Raw genomic sequence first — 13,084 nt, forward strand, 5'->3', positions numbered from 1 at the left:
CTAGGCATGCATCGGTCCAACTTTTTCTCTCCCGACACACATTCCTATACCTGAAGTGCTGGGTACTGATCTGATAACTGTTCTTTTTCTGAAATTGCATGAAACTAAATAGAATTATTATTATTATGTAAGGTGACACAAGCCAAGAAAAATACTAAGTCGGCAGCCCACAGTTACTGAACTTATTTTACTGGCGCAACTTACATTGTATGACATTGACAAGGAGTGTATTTAATTTGGACCGTTCATGTCAGGGCAGATACCCAACCCGCTTAATAAAGTGTATAAAGTACATCGGCTCGTTGTAGGGAAACTATTGCATGGTTGTAAATCTATCTAAAAATCAAAAAACTGCCACAAAAAGCCCACACCACTACCGGATTCCAAGGCTGAAATTCCAATTATGAATTTTAACCCTAACCCAAGTGTAAATATAGTATGTGTGCGGGGTATGCTTGGGCGATATGATGAGTCTGCAACATATTCAGTACACTGGTTACAGCAATTTGTAAACATAACAAATGTTTCCTTGAACACTGCCAGCAACCCTACTTTGCTCCCTGAAATGCAAGGTAGACATTAGGGGTGTAACGATACATCGATCGGGACGGATATATATCGATTCAATGATCCACGATCCAATATGATCAAATGCAAAGTTAAGATATCGATACATATCATCTGTAAGATGCCTCTTTATTTTAGATTTTATTGAAATGTCTGGAAGAGCTCAGTACTAAAATTGTCACATCATATTTTAGTTGCTTCTTCAGAGTTGAAATAAATGGAACGGTTAAATGGGCATTAAAGGTCCCATGACATGGTGCTCTTTGGATGCTTTTATATAGGCCTTAGTGGTCCCCTAATACTGTATCTGAGGTCTCTTTCCCGAAATTCAAACTTGGTGCAGAATTACAGCCACTAGAGCCAGTCCCACAATTAGCTTTCCTTAAGATGTGCCATTTCTGTTTCTGTAGCTATTGAGGAGGAGAGGGGGGGGGGAGAGAGGGGGTCTCCCAACTTTTGTATTCATGAGAAGAGCAAAATTTCAAAGTGGCTTGTTTGGTGCATATTTATCCATGTAGCTCCATGTAGCTCTCTCAGTCTCGGCCCCTATCGCTAGCAGATGGGTCCCTCCCTATTTAGTCAGCCAGACCTGTAGCTTAGAGACTGTGGGATTTCCCAAACTGAATAAATCCCGCTTGCACATATAAACACAAAACTGCTTTGCTAGCTCAATCGTGTTGTAACTGTTGTCTGCTGAAAAAATAATTTTATTCATTAGCATGATTGCCGTACTGTTTAGTTCAAAAACATCCAAAACACCGTACGAAAACATTGCTGACCAGACGCAAGCTTTTATTTTGAAAAGCCGAAACTTGCGCCGCGGATAGCACCAGGCGGCAGCCGGGAAGGCATGAGACGGGAGGTCTCCAGGCTGCAGATATCCTTTCGGTCCCAGTGATTATTTGTGAAATTGTGCAAACGACAGCCTTTTCAAGGGATTTGAGAAGGAAGGAGTGGTAGCATGCAAGCTCCCAAATTAACGGTCGTCTGAGTTTTGGATAATGTTCAGCTTCAGCACTTTTACCTATGCTAAAATATTCAATGACTCAGGAAGCCTAGTGACGAGGCCATAGCAACCAGTGTTGAATTACCCAGTGTGCTTTGCTGAATGGTCTCAATGTTTTATTGTTTTAGATTTTTTACTAGTAATACTAATACTAATAACTTAGTATTTGAAGTAATACAGTAATGCAGGAAGTGTGCATTTAGTTTCCATGCTTATTGTGTTTCCACAACAATGTTAGTGAGTAAAGCTACTGAAATGGCCACCACACCATAACAGAGGAGTGGGTTGCGTCAGATAAGAATGCAGCCGTTTAGCCAGCTTATGTCATGGCTGTAAAAAAACAATGGAAATCTGTACAGCTTTGCCAAGCGCAAATCAGTAGCCTACAATAAATTGTTGGGGAGGGTCATCCTTTTTCTCCCAATCATGTTGGAGGGTCATCCAAAATGTATTGCTGACGGTCTATTTTGACTAAAAGGGCCCAAAACTCCTCCGGTGATCCCTTAAATTAATAACGAACAGTCCCCTAGTATACATTGGATTGTTGCATTCGATGCATTCAAACTGTCAATGCACACCGGGCCAATTGTCTTCTAAGTGCTATCTTCCTTGCAGGTGAATCTCTTGATGGATTTTGAGGTTACCCAGCACAGTGAAGCTTTTGCCACACTGTCCGCAGCTGTGCGGCTTTAGCCCGCTGTGGAAGCGCTCGTGCCTCAGGCAGTTGTCCTGCCTGGAAAACATCTTGCCGCAGATTTTGCAACTGAACGGCCTCTCCCCCGTGTGCACACTCTGGTGCGTCTTCAGCCGGGTCTTCTGGGTGAACGACTTCCCGCATTCGAGGCACCTGAAAGGTTTAAAGAGTTGGTGGGAGGCCTTGTGTTCTTCCAGCTGAGTCATGCGAGGGAAACCCCTGTTGCAGACCGAGCAGATGAACAGTTTCTGATTGGTTCTCCAAACGTTCATTAGCCTTTTTGCTCTCAGGTGGTTTCTATTGAGGATGTGATCCTCTGTGTGTGATCCTAAACTGGCTGCTGTGGCCCTCTGTGGATGGGGCGGGGCTAGTGATGGCCCAGCCTGTTGCGAGCACGGGTCCTGACTGACTGCAGGGTGTGAAGCACGCCTGAACTGTTCATTAGGAACAGACTCTAAAGTGGTACTTCCCATGCACATGGGGTGAATCTCTACCTCTACTTTTATCGGCACACTTAAGGAATCATCTGCAATTCCCTCTGCTGCGGCTGATGAAGAGTTATATTGGCTTTCTGTATTTCTAGGAGCGGCATATTGCTCAGCATGAGGGGAGAAAAGCGATATGTGCGGCTGCATTGCAACAGAGCTTTTCTCAAATATGCTACAAGCAGGAGGAGGCCAGATCAGGTCATCTGGCTCTCCCAGCTCAAAGCAAACGTCTGCTGTTCCAGTGTTGTCTGCTGTTCCAGTGTTGTCTGCCATTTCCTGTGTGGCGAGTTCATCGGCGGGCTCGCGTTTCACCGCTGGGCTCACGTCATGGCTCTCCTCCGTTCCATGGCCGGGCTGCAGTGAATGAGCAGACTTTGGTTCCAGATACACTGCGCATGTTTCCTCATCTTCTTTTTTATCTGCAATTGACAGAAATAAAAAATTGCAGGTAGATATGACTTTGACTTCACAAATCCAAGTCCACTAAGCAAGAACACAGTATGGGTTTCCAGCCACCTGGTTTTGGGAGCATTTTCTGTATCCAATAATGGATGGAATCGCTGTAAATAAAAAATCGAAATATCACAACAACAAAATGTATGCTTGACTGGGGTGAAAACGTGGGTGTAGCTATGAAAGCAAACACTACAGTTTAAAACAAATGTCATTATTTGGCACTACTTCATTTTCATTGGAAGTAAATCCTACAAAATAACTACAGTTAATCTTTCTGTTTTGGAAAAAACAAGCAATTTAAAGGGGTGATAGAATGCAAAACCGATTTTACCCTGTCATAGTTGAATAACGACAGTTCGGTGGGTAAAAAGGACATACATATAAGCTCAAAATCCCATTGACACCCCTTTACTATGAAAATCTCATATTTTGAAATTGCCGCTGAAAACGGGCGAATCTCAACAAAGCTAGTTGCTTACGTAAGCATCTCAAAATCCGGAACCTTTGTCACAGCCCTTGGGTGTATTTAGAGAACGGTCACGCCCCAACATTTACATAGGCTACACAACTGACCTGAGATCAGTTAGTCTTCTGAATCTAGGTCGTGCAGATCTCAGAAAATGTATACATTGTTCATATGCTATTTTACCATTAAAATTACTTCTGAGACTTTTTTATGCGAGAAATCAACTATGTAGAGGTCAAATATGGGCCGTTTTACGAAAATTGATGTCTAATTGCAAATTTTGTCCGACTGTGTGTTGGACTTAAGAGGCCGGTGCTGCCTGTGTAGCTGCCTCGCCGCCCGGCCTGCCTTCCTTCACACACCCCGGCCTGATGTGAGCTCGATTGAGCTCCGTCACGACTGGCAGCCCACGGCACTCCATACCCCGGCAAAGTCACCGTTTTGGGCTAATGAACTACGAAACGCCGCTGCTCTGACAGAGCTCCAGGGCCTCCAACTCCCCTCTTCCTGCTAGCTAAATGCCCGGCGTATGTGAGTGAAAGCGCGGTCAGCGAGCTTGTTACGCCAGCATTCTCTTACCACAGGTTCCAGTTACTCTTTTAATGTGTGTAATTATAATGTGTTGAGTTATTTAAACAAACGATTGGGGAAATAAACGCCGCTTGTCCGTGAGTCTCATTGATTGAGCCTGTGGCTGGATGGAGCTCTATCAATGAGAGCTAGCTAGCCTCCTCTTAGAATTCCTCTGAAATTCACAAAAAGTCATTAACTTGAAATCGGACACCGTTGTTAGCTTAATAAAACATTTAGTTAGATTTGTATAAGTGGCGTGACGAAATTCAAACTGTAAATATACTCGAATTCCGACCAAAAATGAAGCTAACTAGCCGCAATCTGTACACATAGGATTGAAGGGACAGTCGCAGCTAACGAAACCCTTACAGTTCACAAATATTCATTAACTTCAAATCGGACACCGATTTGAAGTTAATGACATTTAGGTATATGTTGTATAGCTAAGTGGCGTGACATGTGTGTAACATGTGGTAAGAGATTGCTGGTGTAACAAGCTCGCTGACCGCGCTCTCACTCTCACACACGGGCCATTTAGCTAGCAGGAAGAGAGGAGATGCAGGCCCTGGAGCTCTGTCAGGGCAGCGGCGTTTGGTAGTAGTCCATTTGCCCAAACGGTGACTTTGCGCGGGTATGCAGCCGTGCCGGAGCTCAATCGAGCTCACAGCAGGCCGGGGTCTGTGGAGGAAGGCAGGCCGGGCGGCGAGGCAGCAACAAAGGCAGCTGAACTCTGACACACAGTTTTACCAAATTTGCATTTAGCCATCCATTTTCGTAAAACGGCCCATATTTGAGCTTTATATAGTTGATTTCTCGCATAAAAAAGTCTCAGAAGTGAATTTGGTAAGGAAACCTTGCAGTGTCTGGAATATGAGATTCTGTCGCGTTTCTAATGTGTGTGTATTGGGGATTCGCTCAACCAATCAGCACGCGACCTCTAATGCGTGTGTATGGCGATTCGCTCAACCAATCAGCGCGCGTCTCTACGTGTGTGTACGGGGATAAGGCTCAACCAAGCAGCGCGCAGCTCATCTAAATATTCATGACCATACCATATTTGGAAGAAAAGCTCTTGTTACAAATAGGGCCAAAACACAGGGATGCATAAACCTGACTCCGCCAGATGGATTGCTTCGCATTTGCTCGGCATATCCATCTGGGAACTTTGAGTTGGAGAACTTTTGGGAAGGGGCGAAAATACTGGTTAGCTGATTGGATGAACCATCTGTCTATCACCTATGTTGGTGATAGACGGGCCAAATCAACCAATCAGATCCATGAAGCGTATGAAAATACAACCACAAGCCCGCCCCTGCTGCTGCAGGCAAAGCATAGCTCGTTAGCTCCTGCAAGCAAGCAACATGTCGGTAAAGGAGATTTGCCGTTTGTGTAACGAGAATTTAGGAATAAAAGACACCATTTCAGGTTCCTGGACCATATTCCAAAAGAAGGATCCAAGAGAAAAAAAAGCATTAGCGAGTGGCTAACAGAATTGGGGCTACCGCTGTCTGAAAATACTGGTTAGCTGATTGGATAAACCATCTGTCTATCACCACCTAACCCACCTCAAAACCAACGCTGATTGGCCCGGTCGTTTGGCTAACGGCTCCAAATTTTCTCTATCTCAAGATGCCAGTGGAAAACTGGAGCTCGCGAGATCAGGACGGTCTCACGAGGCTAGGGATGCATAAGGGCCAATAAAATATCAACCAGGCCATTTTCAGCCCAACTAATGTTACATACCCCATTAGGAGACCATAAGGAACAGTGTGAAATACCCTATATAATCATTCTATCACCCCTTTAAGGTTGTCATCTTGGAAAAACAAAAAAATGTAAAACTTTGGGTTTTGGGTTAATTTATAGATTGAATTGTTATGAATTGTGAAAAAAAACAATGAGTGCCATCAACATTGATGGCATTTGTAACGTTACTTAGGCTACAATCTAATAGTTTAGATTGTATTAAAATAAGTGATTTGTCTTTAAGCCGAATTTTAACAAGAGACATTAAAATCGTTAAGGATGTTAAGTTATGTCTATTAAGCAAGAAATGTTGTGTATAGGAATGGAAAAATCTGAATTTCAGACTTTTTGAATAGAGTTTGGTGTGACGGTTCTCTCACACAGAACCAGATGTGGGAGCTAACGTTACTGTAGCTCACCAGTTACTGCTCACCTGTTCGCGGTACCTGATTCCCGGCTGTTTGTTCCGGTTTGTCCTCCGTAGCTCGGGTCGCGGCGGCTTCCTGAGCGTTGCAGAGTTCAACCTCCATCAGCTTCAAACTCGTTTTGAGCTCCTGAATCTCGCTGTCCCTCCGACACATCTCCAGGCGCAGCATCACGTTACCGTCCTCCACCAGCTTCGTTATTTCGGCGACCGCAGCTTTCGCTAACACATCCATGATGGCCGCGACCTGCGAACCGAAAGGGGAGGGGAAAGACATCCTCCGTCCCGAGTGAATAGAAATAAAAACACAGCAGAAGCAAATGACAAGCTTTATTAAACAGCTGGGCTTCAGCAGTGAAGCGAAGCAGCTTCCCAGTGGTTTTATTTTTGTTTATTTCCGGGAAAATTAGATGGCGGATGTGATGTAGACGGCAACTGACGTAACTCTTCTAATAAACGTGAATTACAAACGTCTTCAGTAGCTTGGCTTGGTCTCTCTTGTTTTAAACTTATTTAAACATAACTTCTCACCTCATCGATAATACATTTGGCATAATAAGGACATTCTCTTCAAAAACAAATCTTTATTTTTTGAAAACTGGTACAGGAATAATATTTTACTTGTTGGCCAACTCTGTGACACAAATGGCAGACTGTACAGTTATTCCGATTTTTTGCGGAAATTTCAAATTCCTGTTTCGGTTAAGGAGTATGCAATTGTCTTTGATGCAATTCCTTCTGGAATCAGAATGCTGCTGGGAGGCATTCATTTCCCATGGCCACTGACTCACAATTCGGTGGTGAATCGGACTTAAAATAAAACAATTATTACTCTATACCAAAAAGATATTGTTACTATTCCTCATGCAATATCATATTGGAACAGTTTAATAGAGAATGTCCCTTGGAAAAACGTTTGGTCTTTGCCTTTCAAATATATGCTTACTAATAAAGTGAGAGAAGTTACGTTTAAATTAATTCAGATTGTACCCACACTCTTAACCCAAATTAGTTGACTTTACTCGCAAATCTACCCGTTGTAATAACCCCTTAGTTTTTACACAAGCTTAAAAAAATGTACTTAGTTGTTTTAACATTTAATTATTTGTAAAATAATTAAAATTTCATGGTAGATTAATAAAATAAAGGAATTCACTCAACTTGAAGACTGCCTTTGTTTCAAATTAAAGAATTATAATTAATGAAATTATAGTTAATGAGGTTGATATAACTACAATGTTCTAGTTTTGTTAAAGTTGTTCTTTTAGTTGATTTAACTTTTTTTATGACTTGGTTTAACTTCATACTTTAAGTTAAAACAAATAATTTATTTTCTTTAATAATGCAAGAAACCTTCCTTGCCTAGTATAACAGACATACTTTTCTGCTTTATTGCAACTTACAGTTTCAAGTTAAAACAACATAACCACATTTATAGCAGAGATAGCATGGGTGCTTGGACACGGCCACCCCAGGGCCCCTTGCGAAATAGGGGACCATCTAAAGCTGCTGACCTTGCATCGCTTAGCATGAAAGTGCCACTAGGGAAGTGACACGCCACAGATTAACAGCTAAAGTAAACTTATTACTGCTCACAATTATATACTGTAATACTCCAGCTCTTCTTATCAAACGTAACAGTCACTTAACTCATGGTTACAAATGTAAACCAGCACAACAATGACAATTACCAGGCAACAAATCACTACATTCTAAGCAGACACGTTTAATAAACGGAATTCATAAAGTTATATTTGTATTTTGAACAAACTGCAAACTTTTCAGCAAAATTTAACACAACTCTATTTACCACCTTGCATCATGGGAATTGATCATCCAATGAACCAACTGCACCTGACTGCATACGCAGATCGGGGTTGGGCTAGATGTGGGCGGAGCTAAACGTTTGACTTTTGAAAAGAAAGGTACAGATCTATGGCAAGCACTTTTAACATTTAAAAGCTAAGTTTGACTATCCGGAGATTCCACTTTTGCGACACGACTGACGTGTGGTGTCGCGACGTCATACAGCCATGGTTGATGCTCCACGCCCCTGACCAGCAGCTGATTGGACGAATGCGTGACGTGGGTGTGGTTACTCGAGAATTTCAACAGAGTGTCATGGCGGCTCGTTCGTAATATGATCTCGTATTTTACAAAAATAGTTCACCGAAATGTGTTTCTGAAAACATTTTAAGTGAGAAATAGGCCGTGCAGTTGCTGAATCTGTCTTCATTTCAGATCGACAAAGGTTAGTTTGAAAGATTTTCGGCTACTTCTACTGGATAGTCGCGTCGCGTTCAACGGATTAATTTGCATAAAGCTGGGCATCGGCCAGCTTCTTGACGCGCAGCATTTTTTCCAATGTAGCGCCGCCTTCCCGGAATGCTTTGCAGGAGCGTTGAAGTCGCTTGACATCACCCATAGGAATAGAGTGGAGCGCGGCGCGACAGAAGCGTCGCACAGACAAGTGGATCTGTACCGTTAGAGTGAAATTCACAATTCACAAGCCGTTGACAGGTACTCCCTCCGCCGGTGGCACTAGTGCTTTCTTGTTTGCCACAACACGTGTTATATTTTAGTAGAAATTTGAATAGGCTACATCACTTATCTGCGCTGTATAATTAATTTATTGTGTCCATGCTTTAACTTTGCCGTGGAAAAAGACTCGAAAGGCAACTCTTTTTTTGTTGCAACACACACACCTGCTTTTTTTTCAACTGATAACTTAACCTACATGCCCAAGTTCAATCAACACATACATATCTGACAAAAAATTAAAATAGTTGACCCAATGAATAAATGCAAGTTTAACTTTAAAAAAACTCATAAATTTGAGTTCAAAATCCACAACTTGTATAAGCTATAAGTGGACATAACTAAATCTCTTTAATGTTTTACAGTGTAGTGTGTACTCAAAATCATTAGATAAAACTAGCTATTATGACTTCTTATTGCTCATTTATTACAATTACTGTATTTTCCTCTAATTTAATAAGCTTTTGATTTTTTTTTTTTTAAATATCGTATAAAATATTGTTTCAATTAAATTTGATGGAAAATAAAAAGAAACACCTCTAAATGCTCCAATACATTTTATTTTTAAGAAACATGGCAAAACACAGCCAATCTTGTTATGACAAACTTAACATCAGGTCAACATCAACACGTCCAAACCTAAAATGATTAATCTGAAAAAGGTCATTTCAAATCATTGAAACAATTATGTGTGTGGGCGTTGTATGTGTTTGTGTGTGGGTGTTGAATGTGTCACAAATTTACAAGAAAAAAACATGTTAGGTGATGTCCCCTGAGATTAAAGTGGTAAATCCATAAACAAAACATAAATTCACAAGAAACCCCTACTCAAATGTTCAAGAAACTGCAAACAAACAGGATCTGTTTCGTCGGCCTAAATGAAGGGAGGCCAGAGCATGAACCAACAGACTATCATATCAGAACAATATCGAATTCCATCTACATAGACTGATGAAGAACTGAAACAATAATGTCTTATGTCTTTCTGCTACGACTCCTCTCAGTTTTAATTAAGTCACATCCTTCAGCACGCTTCCTACAGCATTGTATGTGTGTAGGTGTGTGTGTGGGTGTTGTACGTGTCTGTGTTGTGTGTGGGTGTTGAATGTGTCTGTTGTTTGTGTGTGGGTGCGTGTGTGTGTGTGTGTCTGCGTTTTACGTGTGTCTGTTCGTCTGCTTGTTTTACAGAAAATAAAAAGGTTTACCCCACAGGAAAGAAAAACAAATGTAGAAAAATTTAGTCAACAGCGTCTTACAGTAGACTTGACATCTCTTTACATTGCGAGCTGATTTTTCAAAGTCTGTAGCTTCGGCTTTAGGTCAGCGTGGCCTAACAAGAGCAATACCTGTTGGATGACCTGAAATGTGAGCTTCATAGTCTTGGGGTAGTTAAGATGGAGTGCACACGTGAGTCCAAACAGAATGCACGTTGCTTTTGGCAGATCTTGACTGTTGTCCATCACGACTTCTCCCTCAATGACGATTTTCAACGAGGCTGGGCTGAGATGCTGGGAAGATGCGAGCACAGCACCTTTCACGCTCAATGAGAAGTATCCCAATGTCAAGGTCACGGAAAGAATCATCATCATCAGATTCCTAAATAAAGAATAACAGAAGAGCACAATCATTACATTATCAACGTTTAGATTACTGTAACAGTCTTTTTACCTTTCTGAGTAAAAATCAGCTTTATCGTCTCCAGACTGTTCAGAACTCTGCTGCAAGGTTTTTAATGCACATTAAGAAAAGAGCACACATCACACCTGTTTTAGCAGCACTTCACTGGTTACCAGTCCAGTATGGAATTCAATTTAAAATCCTGGTCATTACTTTCAGAGCCTTGCACGGTCAAGTTCCTTAATACATCTCTGATTTGATACAGCTGCATACCCCCACCCGTAGTCTGCGATCATTAGGTCAGATGCTATTAGTGGTTCCCCGCACTAATTTTAAAACTAGAGGGGATCGGTCATTCCAAGCAGTGGCTCCTATAGGCTGTGGAATGACTTGCCTCTCTCGCTACGTTGTGTGGATTCTGTCGAATCTTTTAAAAAGCAGCTGAAGAGGTTTTTATGGTTGTTTGTTATGTTTTCTATTTGTATTTCAATTTGCTTGTATTGTGACTTCTTGTGTTGTATTACATTTTATTGTGAAGCACTTTGTGATTTCTATATGTGAAAGGTGCTATACAAATAAACTTTACTTACTTACTTACTTACTTACTTACTTACTTACTTACTATTAGATTTCTCATTTGAAAAACAACTTTAATCAATAAAAGTGTCATGGCGAAAAATAAATAATGGGGAAAATTATAAGAAAGCAAGAGCTTACTTACCAAGCCTGCTTGAAGAAGTTTGTGGGGTTGTCCCCAAGGATGATAGGAAGCCCTCTGAGCACCTGTGTCCGGATCACAGTTGGCTCTGTAGTCTTTTGGGAATTAAACACAGTAGTACACCACAAGTTAGAGAGCTAAAATGAAAAACAAATAATGATCTATAAGAAAGCTTAAACAAACCAAGCAACGTTTGGATTGAATTTATACAACTAATAGAGTAGCATTGTGACATGATGTTTTTACAAAACCTATGAAAAACAATGCCAAGTACATAATGTGTATGGACCTACATTGGTCTGTTGTGAAATCTGTGTCAACAACTGTCCGCCATTCCCTCTCTCGGAATCTCTCATAGAATTCCTGCCTGAGGTTCTTGCCCACAATCCTGCTGAACTCCATGAACACCTGAAAAATACAGAGAACAAAAAAAAAACTGAACTATACAAGGCAGCTAACGCCATCTGCAAAGTAGTGCTGAAAAATCTTTGCTTTCTTATGAAAGTAAACATACCGAGTTATCTCTGCTAAACCTGATTAGTGCAATGAATCTTTCAGCTAAATAATGTTGTTCAGTAATGATAGCAGGTTTTTACAAAACATAAAAGAATAAGTAATGATCGCTCCTAAATTTAAATAGAAAAAAAAATCTGGGTTTACAGTGCAGAAAGTGTGTGCTTAAGCAGTATAAAACAATAAACCATAAATATTGAATCTGAATGCTCTTTCTGTAAAAGGTCAGATGAAGATATTTCCCATTTTTATTTTGGAAATGTTCCTACACAGAACACGTCTGGTCAGACGTCCTTGAATTTATCCAAACCTATTTCATTACGGATTTCTCTTTTTGTTTTAAGGATGTTTTCTTTGGTGTGGTGGAGCTTAAGACGGACAAGGAAGGGAAATATTTCATTATTAATCTTTTACTTCTACTCGCTAAATATTACATCCATAAATGAATATTTGGACTCTATAAGATATTCAAAGAACTATAAAGCTCTGAAGACTGTGCAGATATATTCAACACTTGTGACATTGCGTGACTGAATGATATTGGAACTCTATTCTAATTCTAACTGTAATGGTGCTATGGATTGGACTGCTTGTTGATTGGCCTTGCTGGACTTTGCAGACTCCCTGGGATATGAGTTGCTTATGTATTTATTTTGTGGTTGTGTGTATGTGTACTTTTGTGTGTTGTTTGTAACTGCAAATGCTCTCAAACAATTTTAAAGGTTACGTTAAAACCATAGAACATGAGTCCATCCACAAGTGCAAATGTTTTAACTAATGGTCCTTTTATTGAATTGAAATGCACTTGAGATATCTTTGCCACTTTTGTGATTGTTTTGTGATTGTAAATTGTTTTTATATGTAACATACTTATTCTGCTATCTTGGCCAGGTCTCTCTTGAAAAAGAGATTTTATATCTCAATGAGACTAACCTGGTTAAAATAAAGGTTAAATAAAAAAATAAAAAATGCTCTCAATAAATGAAAAATAAAAAAAAGTCCTCTCAACGTCTCTTTATTTCTATCTCCCAATACTAACAAACGATTCTCAATGAATAATGCATATTAAAATAATACATATTTTTAAATAATGCATATATTACCATATCAAAATGTTTCTGTATAAGTGTAAACTGGATCTGGACTATACTTCATGCAAAAAAAATATATATATATATAAAGCTCTTTGTCAGGTTAAAGTCAGCAATATATTATATTAAATGTCAGTACTACAGTATTAATATAATAATAATAATAATAATAACAATAACAAAATGG

At 40.3% G+C, this 13,084-nt stretch overlaps 1 protein-coding gene across 1 annotated transcript; it reads right to left on the minus strand.

The window, feature by feature from the left end:
- Nucleotides 1-1,755: 1,755 nt before the first annotated feature.
- LOC120568450 (oocyte zinc finger protein XlCOF29-like) lies at nucleotides 1,756-6,801 on the minus strand. Its single transcript, XM_039816003.1, has 2 exons — nucleotides 6,430-6,801; nucleotides 1,756-3,174 (listed from the first exon to the last, which is right to left on the minus strand). The coding sequence occupies exons 1-2, from the start codon at nucleotides 6,695-6,697 to the stop codon at nucleotides 2,174-2,176; spliced, it is 1,269 nt and encodes a 422-aa protein (XP_039671937.1). The 5' UTR covers nucleotides 6,698-6,801; the 3' UTR covers nucleotides 1,756-2,173.
- Nucleotides 6,802-13,084: the final 6,283 nt, after the last annotated feature.

Source organism: Perca fluviatilis, chromosome 11, assembly GCF_010015445.1.
Source record: "Perca fluviatilis chromosome 11, GENO_Pfluv_1.0, whole genome shotgun sequence".
Taxonomy (NCBI): domain Eukaryota; kingdom Metazoa; phylum Chordata; class Actinopteri; order Perciformes; family Percidae; genus Perca; species Perca fluviatilis.